The 23,947-nt window shown below is 44.7% G+C and overlaps 2 protein-coding genes across 17 annotated transcripts in view; one reads left to right on the forward strand and one right to left on the reverse strand.

The window, feature by feature from the left end:
- RELCH (RAB11 binding and LisH domain, coiled-coil and HEAT repeat containing) overlaps positions 1-10,979 on the reverse strand; it is a 130,796-nt gene extending 119,817 nt beyond the window's left edge. For 3 of the 8 annotated variants that reach the window (XM_038388760.2, XM_038388756.2, XM_038388755.2), the window contains exon 1: positions 10,239-10,978. In XM_038388760.2, coding sequence (XP_038244688.1) covers positions 10,239-10,743 — 505 coding nt within the window. In that variant the 5' untranslated portion in view covers positions 10,744-10,978. Of the gene's footprint in view, positions 1-10,238 lie in introns of all 8 variants that reach the window. The other 5 variants (XM_043508421.1, XM_038388754.2, XR_005290941.2 and 2 more) reach the window with 4 other exon arrangements.
- A 361-nt stretch (positions 10,980-11,340) lies between these two features.
- Positions 11,341-23,947, forward strand: part of PIGN (phosphatidylinositol glycan anchor biosynthesis class N) — a 141,722-nt gene continuing 129,115 nt past the window's right edge. For 2 of the 9 annotated variants that reach the window (XR_006279062.1, XM_043508429.1), the window contains exons 1-2: positions 11,344-11,495; positions 15,037-15,039. The gene's annotated coding sequence lies outside the window, so the exon portion shown is untranslated. Of the gene's footprint in view, positions 11,496-11,685; positions 12,015-15,036; positions 15,040-23,947 lie in introns of those variants that run through there. The other 7 variants (XM_043508425.1, XM_038391008.2, XM_043508428.1 and 4 more) reach the window with 6 other exon arrangements.

Here is a 23,947-nt window from a genome sequence, read left to right on the forward strand (position 1 = left end):
CCTCCATGTTCACTGACCCCCGCCCAATCCTAGATGCCCATTTGACTTTTTCTAAAAATCTTCAAATCCCCAATATATTTTAAGAGAAGACTGACAAGATCCTATGTCACCTCCCTCTACCACACCTGCTCCCTTATTTCTTCTTAAAAATGCCCTCAGATTCCTTCCCCTTAAATATAATCACATTGTCGACATGCCATCATAGAAAGCCACCCTTGACTCCATCTGCCCCTTCTCCTACTTTCTCTAAACTCATTGGAATGCGTCTTATACAACTGTGGCCTCAAATTCCTCTCCTACAACTATCGTGGACAGGTGCCCAGTTTTTGACCAGAAAGTCCAGTTGAAAAGGGGACCTGACGGTGTCTGGTCAGATCTACTGATTGGACTAGCGAAGTCTGGTTACTGCAAACAGGGGAGGTGCCAGGTCATCACCTGTTCCAGCCTCTACTCAGCTGGGGCCACCTCTTACCTTCATCCGGTGGCTGCAGCATCCAGCCCTGGCTCCTCAGGCAAGTCCCTCCTAACCTGGACAGGGTGAGGACGTGGAAGAGGAAAAGCAGCAAGCAACCAGGGGAGGAGGTGGGGCTCAGGGGAAGAGGCAGGGCAGGGGCTTGGGGGAGGGGGGAAGAGGTGGGGCAGGAGCAGGGCTTTGTGGGGAAAGAGGCTGGGCAGGGGAGGTTTAGGCACACCTGATGGAGTGTCTGATTTTTAAATATAACCTAGTTGGCAATCCTACCTCCAATCCCCATCCCCAAAACCCTAGACTTTCAGTCATCTCCTTGTAAATTTACATCAATTTAAACTTGACAGGTTTTGACAATGTTTTCTCACCACTCGTATAACAGTCACTCAGGTTCATAACTTAGCTTCTATCTCTGAATTTGCCCTCTTAAGTATGTATATGCTGCAAAGTTAGCCCAGGGTTAGAAGAACTCAAGTTAGCAGATCCTGGGTTTGTTAACCTAGGGCATGAGTATCCACAATCATTTGTAACCCCAGGTTAGGGATTGTTAAACCCTGGGTCCCTACCTGGTACTCCAGCATCTACATTGCATTGTGTGGGTCCAAGTGCAACCATACACATACCTTAGCTTCCTAGCACCCTCCTAAAACATGGCCACTCTAGTCCTTTGTTTGTAGCACAGTGTGGGAAAACTTGACTGTCTATCAAACTGGACTGTTCAGAGGACAAAGAAAGTTGGTCCATGGGACTTCTGGAGGACTTCCAGAGCAAGAGTCCAGTGGGCTGCATCTACACTGCAAAGCAATAGGGATTTGAACCCCAGGTCCAGCCTTGATTCAGGCTTGAACCTGTGATTTGTGTATAGACAGAAGAGTGGTTTAGGCTTAAGCCTGAATTTGAACTCTGGGCTTACACTGCAGTGTAGACATACCCTTAAGCCTCACCCACTTCCAGGTCCTCCTGATCCTCAAACCCTCTGCAGGTCCATTCAAAATACTGTTCTGAAATGCCTCCCTTTCTTTCACAACAGCATCAAATTCAAGACTTTTACCCTGACCTTTTAAAACACTCTGCCCTTCTCAACTCTGCCCCTTATTTGTTTATTTTATTACACTGTTTGCAACTCCCTCTGCTCTGCCAATAATATTAAACTCAATTCCCCATTTGTCCACTTCTCCGACAAGCACTTTTTTCCATGCTGCCCTTTATGAATGAAATGCCCTCCCCAAATGAGTCAATAAAGCCTCATTGTTGCCACAATCTCTATAGAAAAATGCCAATTAGATTCATAGGCTTTAAGGTCAGAAGGGACCATTATGATCATCTAGTCTGACCTCCTGCATATTGCAGGCCAGAGAATCTCACCCACTCACTTCTGTAATAGACCCATAACCTCTGGCTGAGTTACTGAAGTCCTCAAATCATGATTTAAAGACTTCACATTACAGAGAATCCAAACCTGCAATTGACCCATTCCCCATGCTAGAGAGGACAGCGAAAAACCCCCAGGGTCTCTGCCAATCTGTTCCGGGGAGAATTCCTTCTCAACCCCAAATATGGCAATCAGTTAGACTCTGAGCATGTGGGCAAGAACCACCAGCCAGACGCCTGGGAAATAATTCTCTGCAGTAACTCAGGGCCCTCTCCATCTAGTGTCCCCTCACCAGCCCTTGGAGATATTTGCTGCTAGCAGTCGCAGATCAGCTATGTGGGCAGTCCCATCATATCATCCCCTCTGTAAACTTATCAAACTCAGTTTTGAATCTTAGGCTTTCTGCCCCCACTAAACCCCTTTGAAGGCTGTTCCAGAACGTCACTCCTCTGATGGTTAGAAACCTTTACCTAATTTCAAGTCTAAACTTGTTGATGGCTAGTTTATATCCATTTGTTCTTGTATCCACATTGGTGCTTAACTTAAATATCTCCTCTCCCTCCCTGGTATTTATGAGCCATCACATCTCCCCTCAGCCTTCTATTGGTTAGGCTAAACAAGCCACGCTCCTTGAGTCTCCTCTCATAAGGTAGGATTTCCATTCCCCAGATCATCCTAGTAGCCCTTCTCTGCACCTATTCCAGTTTGAATTCATCTTTCTTAAACATGGGAGACCAGAACTGCACACAGTATTCCAGGTGTGGTCTCAGCAATGCTGTGTATAATGGTATTAACACTTCCCTATTTCAACTGGGAATACCTCTCCTGATGCATCCTAGCACTGGATTAGCCTTTTTTCATGGCCAGATCACATTGGCGGCTTAGTCATCCTGTGATCAACCAATACACTCAGGTTTTTCTCCTCCTTTGTCACTTCCACCTGATATATCCCCAGATTATAGCAAAAAATTCTTGTTGTTAATCCCTAAATGCAGGACTTTGCACTATTAAATTTCATCCCATTTCTATTACTCCACTTTACAAAGTTGTCCAAATCTTCTTGTATGATATTCCAGTCCTCCTCCATATTTGCAATATGTCCCAACTTTGTGTCATCTGCAAATTTTATTAGTACACTCCCCCTTTTATCAAAAAAGCGGACAATCATCAAAAACTGCATATAGGTAGCTGATACAATGACAAGTGCCCATCATTGTTACCTTCATCTGCTCCTTACTTTTTGCTTTGACTGTTACACCCACTCTCTATACCTTAACTTTAGACTTAACTCTTTGGAGAAGAAACTTTTTACTACATAGTTGTACAATGCCTAGCACAACAGAGCAATGATCACAATTATGTACTCGCCTCAATCACTTTGCCTATGATTTAGGTTTGAGAACCGTTACTCGTAAGTGTCCAGCAAAACACTCCTTTCTTCTTACAGCATATTCACACCTTTCTTGCTTTCTTTCATCATTTTCAGTACCAGTCATTTGAAGTTCAGAGGCTAAGGTCCAACCACAAAATTTAGTTGGACACAGCTATGTCAGTCAGGGACATTGTACGATAAGTATAAAATTAAAGTAGTAAAGTTAGCTTATTGGTTAAGGAAATATATGTGCGTTGTAAAGAAAGGCCCTGACTAGCAAGTAGAACAGGGGTGGGCAAACTTTTTGGCCCGAGGGTCACATCGGGGTTGCGAAACGGTATGGAGGGCCGGGTAGGGAAGGCTGTGCCTCCGCAAACAGCCTGGCCTCCACCCCCTATCCGCCCCCTCCCACTTCCCGTCCCCCGACTTCCCGTCAGAACTCCTGACCATCCAACCCCCGCTGCTCCTTGTCCCCTGACCGCCCCTCCCAGGACCCCCCACCTCTGAACCCCACCCCCTATTCAATCCCCTCCCTGTCCTCTGACTGCCCCGACCTCTATCCATACCCCCGCCCCCTGACTGCCCCCCAGGACCGCATGCCCTATCCAACCTCTCCCACACTCCTTGTCCCCTGACCTGCCCCTCCCAGGACCACCATCCCTAACTGCCCCCCCAGGACCCCATGCCTTATCCAACCCTCCCTGCTCCCCGTCTCCTGACCACCCCCCCCAAACCTCCACCCCATCCAACCGCCCCCTGTCCCCTGACTACCCCCAGGACCTCCTGCCTCTTATCCAACCCCCACAGCCCCTTACCATGCTGCTCAGAGAGGCAGGATAGGCTTATTGGAGAGCCTGGAAGGTGGGCGGGCGCAAGCCGTGCAGCTCGCGTGGCGGCATGGCTGCACGGGGACAACGGGGGAGGGACTGGGGGCCAGCCTCCTGGCCAGAAGCTTAAGGACCAGGCACAGGTCGTAGTTTGCCCACCTCTGAAGTTGAAGGAAGGCCTTGAAAAGAATGAGTTATAAGGTTGAAAAGAATGAAATAGGGAGGATATCTGGTTCAAAAAATAACTAATGAAATAGGGGGAAGTTTTGAAAAAGAAGGCCTCTGACTAATAGGGGTCACTGCAGATGAAGGTGTTTCTGCAGGTGACTGCAGAAACAAAGAATCTGTTTTAAAATGAGCCAACACAGCCCTTCCCCAAACCACACACTAATGTTAAAACCTGTGTAAACCCAGGTGCAAAGAAAAACTGTTGGTTAGCAGGAAGGAGGGGAAGAGATAAGGAGGAAGAGCCAAAGGAGTTTGTGAATCTTATCTGGATTAAGAATGGAAAAAAGGGTGAATTCATTCAAATTGTTTTTTAGCTGAAGACAGTCATTGGCAATGACATCACTTGTTTATTACAGGGTATAATAAGTAAACTCAAAGGGTTCATTGCTAATATCTACCTGACCATGTTGGAATCAACAAATATGGGTCTAAAGCACCCGCAGGTTTAGCCTATTTGTAAGTATCATATTCAAATGCTTATAATTATTTTGTTACTGTTTGGATTTAATAGATTGCTTATTAGACAGACTTTTTAGGCATGTTTAGAGCAACTGTATAAATATCATTTGGCCTTTGGAGTTAATAAAGGAATTTATGGTTACATTAGTGTTTGGTGGTTTCAAATATCAATATTAATAATTTCAGATATTAATTCCAACTAGTGTGAAAATTCCATGCCCCTGAGCAGTGTAGCTATGCCTACCGAACTGCCAATGTAGGCTCAGCTAGGTCATGGAAAGGATGATTCTGTCAATCCAGTTACAGATGCTTGGGGAACTGGTGATTCCACACGAATGGAAAAAAAAAAACCCTCCATCAGAGTATGCTGCATCTACACTACAGGGTTATATTGGCATAACTATAGCATCATAGCTATCCTGGTGCAGTCCCTGGATTGTAGACCCTGAGTGTCGAAACAGCCTTTCACAACAGTTGAAAAAGCAGTTTAAAGAATTTACTGAATAGAATTGGTGTTAACATCTTGCATTTGTTTGTTAGTAGATTTAACAACATAACTAATAATATTGCCATAATCTGAATTGAAGGTTGGAAAACACAAATTTCAATTTAGGGGAATAGGAGCAGAAAAAAAAAATCTGTCCCTCGTTAAAATTTAAAACTGTAAAGATCTGACAGTTTTGCATAGCCATGACCGTAAGAAACCTGCTGGTAGTTTTTAGGATTCCAGCTGGTTCAAACATTACAGGCTGAATGCTCTCTGGGCTCTTGTTGAAAGACTGCATCAAACACAACACTGAAGAGCACAGTTTTTCCACACAGTCAATATTTCTTGACCTGCTGTTCTCAAAGTACAGTGTTAAGGCTGTCAGTGCATAACATGCCTCCTCAAAGGAGCCACCAAAAGTTTGTGGGGGTGGAAAACAAGATTCAGGAATCGGAAATGGAATTTTATGTAAACTCAGTATGCCTCAATTGATATTGCAGTGCTTCTGCAGAGAAGACTCGGTGCAAAATTACTTTAAGTTTCCTTGGGTGTGAGCACTGTTACACAGCTTGAAAACCAATCAGAGGACTGTAAAGGGTAATGAAACTTTTTACATTCATGTAGGTATCTTCATTAACAAACTGCGAAAGGGCAGGGTTGTTGCAAAGAATGTCTGGATCTGCATTTCTAATAATACCATCGTTTCTGTGTTTACAGCTGCATCCTAAAGCATTGTTGCTGCCTGATAATGGAGAGAACACTATAGCAGAAATATATAAATCATCAACCCTTTGAATATTCATGGTCTTTGGGAGTTCTATTTGACCAGTTTCAGGTGAAGCCAGAGAAAGTTTTTGAAAACTCAAAAGTTACCATCTTTTTTATGGTCATTATTAAAGGACCTGTTCCATTGAACTAATATCCTGAACTTTGCTCCATAGGCTGCCTGTGGTTTGTAAAGTACTTGCTGGTGAACAACGGACAGGCTACTGGCCACAGGCTACTTACTAGCTGTCTTTTCCAGCTGCTATTTTGCACTAAAAAAGTTAAAATGATTATCCTAACAGTAGACTTCCATACAAGGTTGACTGGGCTATTCTGAACTGAAGAATTCCTTAATTTATGAAAAGAAACGTGAAAAAAACAAATTCCATTGCATACTTAATCTTTGGGTCATTAAATGGATGCATTTGCTCAGTGAGTAAATGATTACTGAGGCCCTCAATCTTATTCTATATACATGCATATTATAAAGCCTTGCCATGCCAAAGCTTCACAGACTGCAGAAGAGATGACTCTGCACATTGAGAAATTCCACTCAACTTTCTTATGTACTCAGTCACGTCACCAATAAAACACTGAGATTGCAACAGAATGAAAAAATCACTTAACTTGCATAATACGAGTTGAACGTTAGAGGGTTGGTAAAATATATCCAGTTACAATTTAAAAATTAGTGCATAAGTAAAGTATCTTTTTAACTCTACTAAATTTGGCCAAGTTGAAACATATTTTTCAATGGATCACCGAACACGAGTGATTTAGGCCTAGTCTACAACTAAAATTTAGATTGACCTGGGTGTGAAAAACCTCAGACCCCTGAAAGACCTAATTAAGCTGCTGTAATCCACAGGGTAGATGTTGCTAAACCAATGGAAGAATTCTCTCAATCCACCACTCTGAGAGGCAGTAGCTAGGTTAACCATTGAATGGAAAATCCCCTTCCATTGCTGTAGCGAGGGTCTTCAGTATGGCACTCGAGCAGCACACCTGCAGCACCATAGACGTGCAGCTATCATAGACATAGCTTTAGCGACTCTGTAGTCTATACTACAGACCTATATCAGTATACCTACGTCGCCTCAGGGGTGTGAAAAATCCACACACTGAGTTACGTAGTTATAGTGACGTAACCCCTTGTGTAGAGCGCTCTATTGGCCGGAGAGCTTCTCCCGTCAAAATAGCTACTGCCTCTTAAGGAGGTGGATTAACTACGCCAACAGAAGAATTTTCTCCTGTTGGCTTAGAGTAGTGGCTCTCAACCTACTTACCACTGTGGGCCGCATATGCAGCTCTATGTGTGGTTATGTGGTCCACATCCACATAATACATAAACTACCTGTATTGCCCTGAGGACGCCAAATGAGCCACAACTGTGTGCGGGTCAGGCCACAAGCGGCCCACTGGTTGAGAACCATTGGTTTAGAGTGTCTTCATTAAAGGGCTAGAGAGGTGCAGCTGTGCTGATGCAATGTTTTAAGTGTAGACATGCCCTCAATTTCTACATCAACGCTAAGGCTATGTCTACACTTAAACAGCTACCTCTGTAGTGCTTCAAGGTTCTCCCATCCCTCTAGTTAATCTACCTCATTAAGAGGTGGTAGCTGGGTCAACAGAAAAATTCTTCCACTGACCTAATGCTGTCTATGCAGGGGTTTAGGCTAATTGAGCAATGTAGCTGTGTAAACCTAACTTTTTCTTGTAGGCATGGCTAGAGGCATTAGAGGACTTTCTTAAAATAGCTCAAAACTCTATTGTTCTCTCTCCAGTCTTTTTCAGCATCCTCTAGAGGGTTTGCTCTCAAAGCACTAAAGCCCAGGAAAGGAAATCTAAAGTTGCTATCCACCCATACTTGGCTCTGCTCTAACTAAGATCTTCTGCAAGTGAAGCCTCGTAGTCTAAACTTAGAAGTTTAGATCTAATTACATTGTTAAGAGCCATGAAAAAGTGTGTTCTGAGCACTTAAGTCAATCTAACCCCAGTGTGGATGCAGCTAGGTCAATGGAGAATGAAGAATTCTTTAAGTGGCCCCACTACCACATCTCGAAGTTGAATTAACTCTGGCTGGTCTATGCTGAAAAGTTACATTGACATAGCTGTCTCAGAGGTGTGAAAAATCCACACCCCAGGAAACGTAGTTAAACCGACCTAATCTCTAGTGTAGACTGCGTTAGGGCAATGAAAGAATTCTTCCATCAATCTAGCTACTGCCTCTCAGGGATGCGGATTACCTATAAGACAGAAGAAACCCTCCTGTCACTGTAGTAAGTGTTTACACTGAAGTGCTACAGTGGTGCAGCTGTAGCATCTTAAGTGCAGACATAGTCTACTTCAATGAAAAAAATCCCCTTCAGTCAATGTATGCTACGGTGTTACAGCGGCACAGCTGCAGCACTATAGATATGGCCTAGAATTCCCCCTTCACATCCTGGCAGACACCCCATACTTGAAAGTTACAGGGTAGGGCTAGGCTTCTCATCATCTTGTCCCTGTATGTCACTAGTGGAAGCTGTCCCTGCTTAACTCTCTGGATCAGATTTATGGTCCATCTAGTCTAGTATTCTATCTCCAACAGTACCCAGATTTCATGTTAACAAAGCAATGAGAATATTAAATCAATCAAGTAATCTGACTATAGTTAGACTTCTAAAATGGGCACTTTTTAAATCAGATGGAAGTGAATTTAGCATCCAAGCTAGTATGTGGCCCTGAAGCACGTCTTTTCAAAACCCACTAATCTTGTCAAGAAGGAATATGGTATTGCAGTTTTTACTCTTTGAAAGGAAATTATAAAGTCTTAAATATTTCAAAAATAATATTCAAAAGCAATACTACAATAACTGGGGTGTGATGATATAATTTTAGATATAATCATGTATTAGTCTGCTTCTTACAATAAAAGCAGTACAAGCTCCTGGAGTGTGGATTTTTGGGTGGCTGAAGATATTAAATGAAACCCCAAAAGCCATTTCCAAAGTTTAAGTCTATAGCATGGCTTTGTGCCAGTAATGTTATTTATGAAGATGTCCCATTATTTGGGAGGCATCTTACACACCAGATGGATATTCTCTTGAAATAGAACTAGAGCATACGTACATATCATTCAAACTTCTATTAACCACAAACACTTTCATCCCTTCCATTTAATATAAAGATTTCAGTAAATCACGAATTAAAAGTCAAGGGATTAAGAAAGAGAAAAACATTTCTGCTTATAGAATTAATCTAATCTTTAACCTATCTTAAGACTTGTGTTTTAGACCCCATGTCATCACCATGAGTGTCTTTATGGAAAGCAGATATTTTATGTAAATAATGCAAGCATATCGTCATCTGTTCCTTCATAAATAAAGGCAGTCAGTGATACTTAGCAGCAGTAAGGTCTGCGACAACTTCCCAAACACTATCTTTGCCTCCCTTACTCCAAAAAACCCCCGAACAAACCCACCCAACACTGATGATACACATTTCCCTCCAAAATATTTTAGAGAGATGACAGGACATAGACAGCTGGTGCTCTCTAAACCTGCTAGCACTAATTAGGAAAGTCATTGTACACTGTGGTTCAACAGCTAAGTCCTGTGAAACTTAATAAAAATATTAAGGCATTCAGAATGTTGGCTTTTATGTTGCCATGGTCAATACATTGACCTTTTAATAGTCAACTTTGACAGATCATGTTGGAAATTATAGACTTTAGGATCATCAGTCATAAGCCAAAACATATTTCCTCTTATTCCCAACCCCAAGAAAAACTCACTCCCAGTGGAACCATGAATGTGTGATCTGACTGGTGTGTCAAATAAGAGAAACAAACGGGAGAATAGGCAACGATTAAAGCAGAAATGCCTACCTCTCGCTCTACAAGAGCTGCCTTAAAATTTAATCACACACAACTCAAAACAAGATGACTTCTAAGCTAACATGCTTAGAAATTTTCTGAGTCCTGCTGACATTTCACTAGAAAATACAGCAGCCGGGCTTTAACACTGCTGCACTAGTAGCAGCCCCTCACGATCCCAGTCTGCACCTGCAGCGCAGCAACCAGCCCTTGTACCCACGTCCATACCAGCCCCAACTACACCCCCGCTCCTCGCACACACACACCCAGACACACTTAAGTCCGGCCACCAGACATCTCTCCCCCTAGGCCCCCATCGCACCCCTCCCACCGCCAACTCCCGCCTCGTAGAGACGCCGGCAGGGCACACTCCCCTTCTTCCCTGTGGCAAGCGAGGATCACTTACTGAGCTGCCCGGGACCGGGCTCCTTGCCGCTGGCCGCCGCTCCCCCCGGCGCCGCGCAGGCAGCTCCCGAGAGGCCCGGGGCTCCCCCGGCGGGCGGGGTGCCGCTCTGCCGCTCGAAGTTGCCCGGGTTGGAGAAATAGTCGCGCAGGCGGGGCAGCTCGCGGCCGCTCTCCAGCAGCTCCGTGTGCAGCTCCAGCGCCGTCAACAGGAACTGGTCCCGCAGCAGCTGCGCCGCCAGCGCGTCCACGGGCACCCGGGGGGGCTCTCCGGCGCCGGGCCCGCCCCAGCCGGCCTCCCCGGGGGCTGCCGCCCGCAGACCCGGCAGCGCCCCGGGACCGCCCACAGCCGCCGCCGTCGCCTCCTCCTCCTGCTGCTGCGGGGAGAGCGGGCCTCCCGGACCTGGATCGCTGTTGCCGCCGGCTCTCGGCTCCTCCGCCTCATCCTCCTCGGAGTCGCTGAGGAACGGGTTCACGCTGCTGCCTCCGCCCGCCGTCGCCGCCGCCATCTTACAACGCGACACGGGCCGCGCAGCCGCCGCCCGCCCGCCTGGCCGGCCCAGCGACGCTCCTTGGCTCCTGCTACTGCTGCGCCGCCTCTACAGCCCCGCGACGCCGGGACCAGCCCCGGGCGCGGCGCCCCAGTCGCTACTACGGGCGTCGCCGCCACTAGCAAGGGTGCAGCCGCGACTCTCTTCCTGCCTCCTTCCCCTCCTCGCCCGGCTTCCGGGTGACAACTCTCGCGAGATTTCCCCATCCAACCGCAGGCAACGGTCGGGGCTGGATTCGGAGGCTCCGCCCCCTTCCCCTGTTAAGGGCACGTGAATCCTCCCCCAAGACAAGAAGAGGAAGAGGCGGGGCCCGAGCGGAAGCCTGAGAAGGGCGAGGTTTGGGGAGAAGGGGCGGGGCTTACGGGTGACGGACACACGGGAGAGACGGGAGCCATAAGGAAAGAGGCGGGAGATGGGCGGAGTTTATGTTAAGAGGGGCTTACAGCCTGAGAAGGGCTGAGCTAGATTAGTAAAGGGGCGGGGCCTGGCCAGTGGCCGCACGTGATGGGGGGGCTGACCTCTTTTGCAAGGGGAAGGGACACGGCCTGGAGACGGAAGTGGGTGGGTGGTGACCGCCGGGATCAGTGGCTGGGACGAGAGACAAGCTGGGGCGGAGCGATAGGAAGCGAGGTCTCGCGAGCGTGTCCGCGAGACCGGACCGGAAGCGTGAGGCGAACGTTGGTGCCGGCGCTGACGGCCCGTGTGAGCTAGTAAGGAGCAGCGGAGGCGGCGCTTGCGCAGTTCGCTCCTGTGGTTGGGTGTGGGGCGCCGGGGCGGCTGGGATTCCTGCTCTGCTGGGGCCTCCGGCGCGCTCTGCGGGGCGGCTCGTGCTCGGCCGGGCTGGGCGGAGCCAGGGGCGGCAATTGGCTCGGTCGCTAGCTGGTGCGGGAGGGGCGGGGCCTGCCGGGAGGCGGCTGTGCGGCCGCTCCCTGCGCCTCGCCCGGTTTGCGGGCTCAGGCTCATCCCCAGGGTCGCGGTTGATTGTCTCTCAGTGGTGACAACCCCGCGAGGGCAGCCAGGGAGCTGCCGCCGGGATCCCCTCCCTGCTGCCTCGAGGGGGGGGCCCCGCTGGACACGAGCCCCAGAGTCTTGCATGGCAGCCAGACATAACCCGGCCTGAGGGCTGCCCATGCAGCAACCCTCTTCCCGCACCCGGATACAGCCCTCTGATGCTGGCAGCGGTGATGGGGGGGGGGGGTTAGGATGACCAATGATAACTGAGAGCCAAGGTGGGTCAAGTAACATTTTTTTTATTGGACCACCTTCTGCTGGAGACAGAGAGAAGGTTTTGAGCTCTGTGGAGCGCTTCCTGTCGGTGTAGCTTGAACGCTTGTCTCTTTCACCAGCAGCTACTAGCTCACTCACCTTCTCTCTTTAAAAAGAACAGGAGTACTTGTGGCACCTGAGAGACGAACAAATTTAGTATTCTGGGACCAGCACAGCTCCAATAACACTACAAATATCCAGAAATCAATAACTATCCTGAGCAGGTGGAGTTTTGCTCCCTGGTTTAAAGTGAGAACTAGCTGGAGGGCCAAAGCAAAGTGGCAATTTGAGCTAAATTGCTGCAGGGTGCTTACACGCTGTTTTCCTCAATGACTTCAAGCTGAAATATGTCCTGCTCACGAGAGCTGTTTTCCCCCATCTTCCTTTCCTACAAAAACTCAGTGAGTTTAGCTGCGTTCTTTCTATTTTATGAATTACCAGTAATAAAGATGGCTCTAGACCCAAATGTGTGCTATGTGATGCCTGTGCAGCTGCAATGACTACAGTTTTCAGAGTAGCAGCCATGTTAGTCTGTATCTGCAAAAAGAAAAGGAGTACTTGTGGCACCTTAGAGACTAACAAATTTATTTGAGTATAAGCTTTCGCGAGCTACAGCTCACTTCATCAGATGCATGCAGTGGAAAATACAGTGGGGAGATTTTATATACACAGAGAACATGAAACAATGAGTGTTACCATATACAATGTAAGGAGAGTGAGCAGGTAAGGTGAGCTATTACCAGCAGGAGAGGGGGAAGGAAAAAACAAAACAAAACCTTTTGTGGTGATAATCAAGGTGGGCCATTTCCAGCAGTTGACAAGAATGTCTGAGGAACAGTAAGGGCGGGGTGGGGTGAATAAACATGGGGAAATAGTTTTACTTTGTGTAACGACACATCCACTCCCAGTCTTTATTCAAGCCTAATTTCATGGTGTCCAGTTTGCAAATTAATTCCAATTCAGCAATCTCTAGTTGGAGTCTGTTTTTGAAAGTTTTTTGTTGAAGACTTGCCACTTTTAGGTCTGTAATTGAGTGACCAGGGAGATTGAAGTGTTCTCTGACTGGTTTTTGAATGTTATAATTCTTGACGTCTGATTTGTGTCCATTTATTCTTTTACGTAGAGACTGTCTAGTTTGGCCAATGGACATGGCAGAGGGGCATTGCTGGCACATGATGGCATATATCACATTGGTAAGTGTAACGGTCAGGAGGTTTCCGGTATAGGGTGGTGTTTATGTGACTATCGCTTATTAGCACTGTAGTGTCCAGAAAGTGGATCTCTTGTGTGGACTGGTCCAGGCTGAGGTTGATGGTGGGATAGAAATTGTTGAAATCCTGGTGGAATTCCTCAAGGGCTTCTTTTCCATGAGTCCAGATGATGAAGATGTCATCAATTTAGCGCAAGTAGAGTAGGGGCATTAGGGGACAAGAGCTGAGGAAGCGTTGTTCTAAGTCAGCCATAAAAATGTTGGCATACTGTGGGGCCATACAGGTACCCATTGCAGTGCCGCTGATTTGAAGGTATACATTATCCCCAAATGTGAAATAGTTATCGTTGAGGACAAAGTCACAAAGTTCAGCCACCAGGTTTGCCGTGACATTATCGGGGATACTGTTCCTGATGGCTTGAAGTCCATCTTTGTGTGGAATGTTGGTGTAGAGGGCTTTGACATCCATAGTGGCTAGGATGATGTTTTCAGGAAGATCACCAATGGATTGTAGTTTCCTCAGGAAGTCAATGGTGTCTCGAAGATGGCTAGGAGTGCTGGTAGCATAGGGCCTGAGGAGGGAGTCCTTGAGGAATTTCACCATGATTTCAACAATTTCTATCCCACTATCAACCTCAGCCTGAACCAGTCCACAGAAGAGATCCACTCCCTGACACTACAGTGCTAATAAGTGATGGTCACATAAACACCACCCTATACCAGAAACCTACTGACCGCTACACTTACCCATATGTCTCCAGCTTTCATCCAGACCACACCACACAAGCCGTTGTCTACAGCCAAGCTCTACGATACAACCGCATTTGCTCCAACCCCTCAGACAGAGACACACACCTACAAGATCTCTATCATGCGTTCCTACAACTAAAATACCCACCTGCTGAAGTGAAGAAACAGATTGACAGAGCCAGAAGAGTACCCAGAAGTTACCTACTACAGGACAGGCCCAACAAAGAAAATAACAGAACGCCACTAGCCATCACCTTCAGCCCCCAACTAAAACCTCTCCAACGCATCATCAAGGATCTACAACCTATCCTGAAGGACGACCCATCACTCTCACAGATCTTGGGAGACAGGCCAGTCCTTGCTTACAGACAGACCCCCAACCTGAAGCAAATACTCTCTAGCAACCATAAACCACACAACAAAAACACTAACCCAGAACCTATCCTTGCAACAAAGCCCGTTGCCAACTCTGTCCACATATCTATTCAGGGGACACCATCATAGGGCCTAATCACATCAGCCACACTTTCAGAGGCTTGTTCACCTGCACATCTACCAATGTGATATATGCTATCATGTGCCAGCACTGCCCCTCTGCCATGTACATTAGCCAAACTGGACAGTCTCTACGTAAAAGAATAAATGAACACAAATCAGATGTCAAGAATTGTAACATTCAAAACCCAGTCGGAGAACACTTCAGTCTCTTTGGTCACTCGATTACAGACCTAAAAATGGCAAGTCTTCAACAAAAAACCTTAAAAACAGACTCCAATGAGAGATTGCTGAATTGGAATTAATTTGCAAACTGGACACTGTGAAATTAGGCTTGAATAAAGACTGGGAATGGATGTGTCATTACACAAAGTAAAACTGTTTCCTCATGTTTATCTCACCTACCCCACACTGTTCCTCAGACGTTCTTGTCAACTGCTGGAAATGGCCCACCTTGATTATCACTACAAAAGGTTTTGTTTTCTCTCCTGCTGGTGATAGCACACCTTACCTGATCACTCTCGTTACAGTGTGTATGGTAAAACGCATTGTTTCATGTTCTCTGTGTATATAAAATCTCCCCACTGTATTTTCTACTGCATGCATCTGATGAGTGAGCTGTCGCTCATGAAAGCTTGTGCTCAAATAAGTTTTAGTTTCTAAGGTGCCACAAGTACTCGTTTTTATTGACTACAGTATAATTGATGGGAAAGTAATAAACACTCGTGTCAATGCACAATTAGTAGTGGAGGCCAGCTCACTCTTCTGTAGCTGTTTCAACTCCTGCAGACTAATAGGAATGAACATTTCCATATTGTAGACGTGCCATAGATTAGTAAGTTCCCAATATGTTTAGGTCTTTGTAAAGTCAAAATCAACATTTGAGACTCCCTCTGGAAGCTACTCAGAAATGACACTTAACTATGGCGCAGCATTATAAAGTTCTGTCTGCAAAAAGCATTGCTTAGTGTGTTGAAAGTGGCTAATTCAACCTTCTGAATGCCTTTAAAATGCAGCTTGATGTGAGTTACATTAGAGAAGTCTAAGCTAGAGGTGACAAAAGGCATGGTTAACTAGCAAGTTCCACATACAAAATAAAAGCTCCCTTCCTTTGCTCGACATTAGTGAATAAAGTGCTTTGGGGCTCAGATAGTACCTCAGCATCCAAGGATCTAATGACCCCCAAATTGCAAACCTGCATACCAACAGGCACTCTTACTCCATGAGGAATGCTGACCTAAATTTCAACTTAATAGATATACAATATAGCACTGGTAATTTGGTTCCTTGCATGTTTTCTCCAATATGAAGCCTGTCCGTATTTCATACTATACTAAAAAATGTTCTGTATTCTGTTTTGTAAAGGTAGCTCACTAGGATTTTTGCTCTTCTATGGGTGTAAGATTGGGCCTGAAGTCTTAGTAATAAAAGACTTCATTATAGCCCTTGTCTACAGTATGAAGTCTTTGCTGATAAGAAGATATGGCTGTTTTTGAATGATTGCAAATTATGGTTGTGCAGATTAGTCCAGAATTAACTTAATTTCCCATCCCTAGGGCATTTTGAAATTTATTTAATAACAAGGAAAATAGTTTTCTAAGACTGATAGCATACTGTCAGTCCATACCCTCTTTCTGCAATGTAAAAAAACTGAAGTGACTACTGAAGATATTTACTTAAAATAATGGCTTCTAACACACACAGAATCCAATATGCTTAAAGTTATAATTTTTAAATAACTTTATTGGAGGCCACATGTTTGCAGCGTTTAAAAGACCAGAAAATAATGCAACTTAATGTTGCAAAAAAGATCGCATGCTGAAAATTCCATTTTAAAAATAGTGACTTTAGGTCTAAGAGGGCACTGACAATGAGAACATGAATTGAAGTGAGAGAATTCTTTTACTGAAATTGGAAATCCTGGGACATGTTTAGTCAGAATGTGTTTGCTTTTAAATCTGGTTTTAGCATGTTTAATCAATATACGATTTACTGTTGCAGAAGTTTTATACTGCTTGTTTATACTACACTGCAGAGTCAAGTGAGTTGATTTCTAATGAATGTATTCAAAATTTGTTATAGTGACTGTTTGCTTTTAAAGTAAAAATTGAAAAGAAAAAATAGTCTCAATTTGCAGCATCTTCTAGTGGCCTTCAATGCACACTGCAGTTTTAACCTGCACTTTAGACTTGTTGGCTAACTATTGGAAAGCAAATTCAGCTCTGCTGTAAATTGACATAACTCCACTAAAATCAGCAGAGATGCATCTGCTTATGCTAAGCATTGAATTTAACCCCATGAGCTAAAAACTGCTGTGGAGTACAAAATTGATCTCTATCCCATAGCAAAGTGTTCCTCCCTTTTAAGTATCTCTATATAATTTTGGGGAAACGGTGTATGTGGTGTACTGATGGGGGAAAAAAAGTCAGTTAAACAGGCGTATTCATGGTTACTCAATAATATTTTATGGAAATTTGGGAATAAGCCAACATTGTGTGCCTGTAATCCTGCAATATCGAGAGCTAGTGCTCCCCAGCTCCTAAATATTTTGGAGAATTTCACTTGAAACACTTATAAATGTTGACAACTATGATACAAACCCCTGGCATGAACAACTGGGTACTGCTTCTCTACCACAGGAGAAGTTAGTTAAGTATAGGGAGTGCTACAAAGAACTGAATAATCAACTTTAACCATAATCTTAATACTAGCCAGGTGTATAGTTATGTGATGACTGAGGCCAGGAGATAATGTTTATAAGTGAGCAGCTTAAATATTGCCTCATCTGTCCATCCAAAAATGCAAAGGCTAGGTCTGGCTATAGAATGATTACCAGTTACTGCTGGCCTAGGGAGCAGGAAACTGAAAGTATTTTTTATTAATTCTTTCTAATTAGTATTCTTATTATAAAAATTGGAGCAATATTCCCTTTTCTGGTCTGTTCTCTTTTTTCCCCCTACATTCTCCAGGCTTGTACATCTGCCCTGTTACCTCTGCCTAATTTTTCCAACTGCTTTCCACAGTGCAGCTATGGCACGGAGTACACAAAGTGAAACTTTCAAAGCCCATTGGTAAGTTTCACTGTAGGTTAACAGGTTACAAAGGTTTAGAGTAGCACAGCTAGTTGGTAGCTCCCAGTAACTAGAGCCCTGCAAATCTGTGGATATTCATGGACTATTTTTGCTGATCATGGATCATATGTGATACAAATTTTGTATCCGTGCAGGGCTTTACTGATTTCTTATTTATGGACTATACTAATGTATTTCGTTAGTTCTGGGAACTTGTTAGCAAGATCTAACTTTTAACTACTTGGGCTGCCCTGTGAAAGTAGAGCTATGTTTTTCATTGTTTCCTCAGATAGTATAAACTGATTTTTTCCTGCATGGACTTCCTATAAGATACAGCAGGTTAATAACATCTAGATCTGTCTATAATGGAAATGCAGTCTGGACTAGTTCTAAAGCCTGCTAATACAAGCTTTGCAGCATTTCAACCCAGGCGGGCTTATCATTTCACAGCTAGTAAATGGTGAGGAACATTAATCACCATGTGAGAACTGGCTGTTATATTGAGCAAACATAAAGATTTATTCTAATGTGAAGGAAACTTTCGGGCTTAAATAGTTGATATTCGGGCTTTAGGGTTTATGCAAAGCTAGAAAAATGTTTGTATCAGCATTTATAAAAAGTGCAGTTAGCAGTTATTATTACTGTCCAAGGAGACAAAGTGAAGACCATTTCTTTGCATTAAAATAGTTTAAGAATCTTCAAAGCATTGTCCTTCATTCAGAATGAGATTAATGTTCTTCTGCCAGCATGGAATTTTAACACTTTCTTGGAGCTGGTATAAGCCACCCCCCATTTTTTTCCCTCCTTATATTTTGCAACCTTCATTCTGGAGTTCCTAGTAACATTTGTTTTGCTTGGTGAGTTGTTGAATTTGAGGCTTTTTTATACACATCTTGCAGTTTCTTCCAAACGAGGCTGTGCTTAAGAGTGTATCAAGGTTTGTTCTGAAGACAAAAGTTTCCATTTGAATCAGTCTAGAGTTCTGTCTGTTGTCCAAATTTACTCCTGGGGGGATTCTGCCTGACTGCCCACCTGCGGAAAAGAGCCCCCTGGCAGAATTCCTGTGCTTTCCTGAAGAAAACTGCAGGGAAACAAAGGGAAGCCACGTGCAGGAGAAACGACCATGGGCGCAGTTTTTTGAGGGGGATTGTTCCTCCTCCCTCTCATGTTTCCCTCCCCACTCTGAACTCTAGGGTACAGACAAGGGGACCCACATGAAAGACCCCCTAAGCTTATTTCTACCAGCTTAAGTTAAAAACTCCCCCGGCACAAATTCTCCCTTGTACCTTAGGTTTAAGTAACCCTGCCACCACCAAGTGATTTAACAAAGAACCAGGGAAAAGGACCACTTGGAGTTCCTCTTCCCCCAGCAATCCCCCCAAGCCCTTACACCCCCTTTCCTGGGGAGGCTTGAGAATAATATCCTAACCAACTGGATACAAAATGATCAAAGATCCAAGCCCGTGGGTCTTGGAACAATGGAAAAATCAGTCAGCTTCTTAAAAGAATGATTTTATTTAAAAAAAAAAAAAAAGGTAAAAATCATCTCTGTAAAATCAGGATGGAAAATACTTTACAGGATATTCAGATTCAAAACACGGAGGATTCCCCTCTGGGCAAAACCTTAAAGTTACAGAAAACAGGAATAAACCTCCTTCCTAGCACAGGGAAAATTCACAAGAAAAACGAAAGATAAACTAATCTGCCTTGCCTGGCTTACCTATACTGGTTGCAATATTGGAGACTTGGATTGGGATGGGTTGGAGAAGATGGATTTCTGCCTGGCCCTTCTCAGTCCCAAGAGAGAAACCCCCACACAAAACAAAGAGCACAAACAAAACCTTCCCCCCTCCCAAGATTTGAAAGTATCTTCTTCCCCCATTGGTCTTGTTGGTCAGGTGCCGGCCAGGCTATTTAAGTTTCTTAACCCCTACAGGTAAGGAGGAATTCTAGGCTACCCTTAGCTGTATGTTTGACACCCCCAAACAGAGACAAGGCATGGGGGCGCACATGGGGTTACATGCCACTGACCCCCTCGTTTCTGCAAGTGCAGAGTTGTCCAGCTGAAGGAGGCCGTCTCAACTCTGCTTACTCTGCAGCTGAATGCCATCTCCTGGGTCCTAGTACCAGTTGTGCTCCCTTTCTGTATGCTGGGAGCCTTACTGTTTTCTGTGCAACAGTGAATGTTGATGGTGGGGCTGAGTAAGTGGGGGTGTGGGAAATGAGGAAAGGGGGATGAGGGGATAGGAGGAATAAGCAGTGGGGAAAGAAGGGGAGTGGAATAGGGGAGGGGAACGTGAGAGTGAGCGGAGAGGGAAGGAGAAGAAGGGTATAGGGGAATGGGGGGGGGGTCGGGGATGGGAGTCTGGCATGCGGTGTCTCCTCAGCAGCAGGTGGGGCTCCCTAGATAAGCAGGCTCACCGAGCCGTCACCCTGACAAGCCCTGCTCCCCTACACCTGGACCCCTCCAATGAGCCCCCCACACCCAGGCCCCCACCCCTCTGATCCTCAAGTAGCTGCACTTGAACCCCCCCATCAAGCCCTACTCTCCCAGCATCCGGAGTCCCCCCACACCTAACCCCCCCCCCGCCAAGCCCATCTCCCCACACCCAGACCCTCCCACTGAGCCCCAACCATCTTCACCTGGATCCTCTGCAGAGTCCCATTGCCCGTGCACTTGGAACCCCCCAACGAGTCCCTGTGCATCCAGATCTCCCACTGAGCCCCCTGAACCCAAATTGCTGCACACAGAAACCTCTCGCCCCGCACCTGGATCCCCTGCATTAAGCCCCTCCACACCTGGATCCTGCTGGGCTGAGCCTGCCCACCCACAACCAGTGATACCTGACGTAGAGTGACAGGGCCCCCAGGGTGTTTCTGGAGCAGGCCCAGCCCTTGCCCTATGTCAGGGTCAGGTGCAGCCTCACTGTCGAGTCCCTGTACCCTGGGGCTTCAGGGTGATCTCCCACCTCAATACAGCCAGTGGTCTGTGCTCCCCACTGCCATGCTAGAGCCACATTTATTTATAGACAAATAAAATTTGCAGAATTTTAAAATATTGTGTGCATGGTTTTTAATTTTTGGCACGGGGTGTGTGGTTTTTTTTTTTTTTTTTTTTGGGTGCAGAATTCCCTCAGGAGTAAAATGTTTTTGATACACCTATCATATTTGTAGAGCACAAGAACTATTAGGTACCTGTGTAGGATCCAGAAATTTGTACAAGATGATGGACTAATAAAAAGAGTAGCCCAGCTTTCAAAAATACCAGATACTCTTAGATTTAGGTCCTAAATTATGGTATCTTACAAAGCCAGAAGAAATGAATCACTTCAGTTTGTTTAAAGCTCACTATCGGGACAGTTTTCATAGTAGCAGCCGTGTTAGTCCGTATTCGCAAAAAGAAAAGGAGTACTTGTGGCACCTTAGAGACTAACAAATTTATTAGAGCATAAGCTTTCGTGAGCTACAGCTCACTTCATTGGATGCATTTTTGCATTTTGGATCGGGACAGTGACTCACATTTGGAGAGACCAAAGCGAGTCCTAGGACCTTGGAGAGCAACGAGCTGTCCTTCAGATGCACATGTTTATGAAAGGCACAATTATATAAAATGAAATTCATTGGGAACATTATTCAAAAAAGATGCTTTTGCACTGTTTCCCTCCATTCCCCATGAAGGTACTGCTTTCTGAGTAAAAAATGAAGGGCGAAATCACTGTGAAAAGCTGTAATATTGTATTTATCTGTATTTATCTGTGTTCAGCAAACAAAACAAAAACCCTCTTCCTCTCTTCCCTCCCAGGCAAATTTGGACTGACCCTCTTTATGTTTATCAAAAGTGGTGATATGCATTTTGTAAATATTACTCTTTTTCTCCTTCCTGGGAGAATTAAATTTAGAGCAATTTTGACATTGAAGTAAACTTGAAGGAAGACACAAATAGCAGTTTACTTAGTTGCTATTTTCTGTATTTCCCTTGCTGTTATTGAAGTTGTTAGCGAATGAATGGGAGTTTCTCTCTCAGCCCTGTTCTCTTGCTGTTTGATATTGAAGATGACTAATCTTACAATATCACCATTGTAATGTCAGTTCAAGATTGATTAGGTAGAAAGAATAGGCTAAGAAGAAGAAATCACTTATTTAAATACTCATCTTAGTTAATAAGCAAAATGATATTAATAAGAAAATGAGTTTAAAATTAGACATGTAGATTGTATTTAAACTCTGTTTTAAAGCTTTCCTCTCTTGAGTATTAGCTCCTATAGAACACATTTTAACCAATGCTCTCTTCCGAAGATAGTAACTTTCTTTCCTGTATTTATTTAGAATAGTTCTTAAATGATTGCAAAGTGGGATGTGCACTCGCTTTGATGTTTTTAGTTCTGTCTTCTGTTACAAGCTGGATCTGATGTGAGTTCACCATATTCTTGTTTGCCACTTGGGGTCACTCTATTTCCATTCTGCTCCCTTCATACTCTACATTCACATTTGCTGTGCCATTCACAAGAATATTTTGGCTTCTCCCCCAATCCACTCTGGTCTATAAGGAATGAACTGTGCCACCTGCATTCTTTCACTTTGTGCGTGGGCTTGCCTCTTTTCCAGCTGCCTTCTTTCTGCATGGCTTGGGGCTACCACATGCTGCACTGCACAGAAAAAAGGAAACCAAAAATCAGACTGCAGCACTCTGCACTTCACAATATCTTGTTGATTTGTGGCCGGGCGGGCTGGATGAGATAGCTTGGGTAGTAATCTGAAGAGCTGATTTGAAGTGGCTAGGAACATATTTAAAATATCTGCAAGGCTCGGAGTTCTAGATTCAAATGAGCCATATCAGACAGACAGCAAAGCTGCTCTGGCTTGGTGACTTCCATGCTTTTACAATCCTATAAATGTTCCATGTCTTTTATCAGTTATGGAGAATCTTTGTCCTGTTGTAAGGTAAGAATGTAGGTAAGGGTCTCGGGGATAGTTCTCTTTGGATTCAGGCAGCAGCCTTAATAGTGTGCAGATTGAGGCAGTGTCTCATATGATAGGTTCTGTGATGGATGCCATTGTGAACTGGGGTACCACTGAACTCTCTGACTCACCAGCTTGGGCTCCCTCTCACACTGTGCTGCTGTGACAAGCTGAAAGCCCTCCAGCCTGCACTTTCACCAGCATTCACACAGGTAGGGACACACTCAGCTGCAGTTACAAGCAGACTCTCTAACCACCAGCTTTCCAGCCTAGGACCCCAGAGAAGTACCATCCTGCCCTTGTCAAATCTGGCTAGTATATGGGTTTAATACCCAGTGCGCCTCTCCCTCAGTGTTAAGAGAACAATGCACACTTGTGGTAACCAAGCGGAGATTTTCCCCAAGCACTCCAATCAAAGCTCACTGGTTTGGATAAAAACATAAAATAAGTTTATTAACTACAAAAGATGGATAAAAGCAGATTATCTAGTAAATAAACAAAATGCAAACAAAGTCTAAGATATTAGAAAGATAGGATATGAACTAGCAAATTCTCACCCTGGCTGATGATACAGGTGGGCTGCAGATTCTTATGGGACAAGCTGCACTTACTTTACAGCTTGGAATCCCCAGGTCTTTCATACACAGGCTAGAAATCCCTTTAGCCTGCGTCCAGCACTTCCCCCAGTTCAGTCTTTGTTCCTCAGGTGTTTCCAGATGTTTTCTTGTGTGGGGAGTGAAGAACCACTGATGATGTCACTCCCTGCCTTATATAGTTTTAACATAGGGCAGGAACCCTTTGTTTCAAAGCTTGGTTCCCAGACCAGTTTGTGGAAAAATACTGACATCCCAAGATTGGAGTCCAGGATCATGTGGCCTGGTCACATGTCCTTGTAGAGTCATAGCAGCCAATAATTATATGCTGTCTGGAGGGTTCTCAGCAAGGCTGACCCAGTGGGGGATAAGCTTCTCCAAAGATCTGTTGTTCTTTTTAATGGCCCATTACCCTGAATAGGGCCTTTACAACCAGATATTTGGGTATAACTACATTTGAAGTACAGCTACATAGTATTTATAACTTTAGATACAAAAATGATACATGCATACAAATAGGATAATCATATTCAGCAAATCATAACTTTTCCAATGACACTTCACATGACCTATCTTGTACAAAAGGCATAATAATTATGCCATAACCATAGTATAATAATATTACTATAATGACTGTGGTGTGCAGTGGTACAGGTTCCTTCAATAATTCATTTTTTCCAAGTAGTAAGTGAAGGTCACCTAAGGGTGACGTGCTTGGTTCTTTCAGTAATGCTGGAATGTAGTCTTTCACTCTTAATGTAATCCTTCTCTCTCAAGGGAAGTACCCATACATTTTCATACCCTCAAAATTGTCTTCC

The sequence above is a fragment of the Dermochelys coriacea genome, chromosome 2, assembly GCF_009764565.3.
Source record: "Dermochelys coriacea isolate rDerCor1 chromosome 2, rDerCor1.pri.v4, whole genome shotgun sequence".
Taxonomy (NCBI): Eukaryota; Metazoa; Chordata; order Testudines; family Dermochelyidae; genus Dermochelys; species Dermochelys coriacea.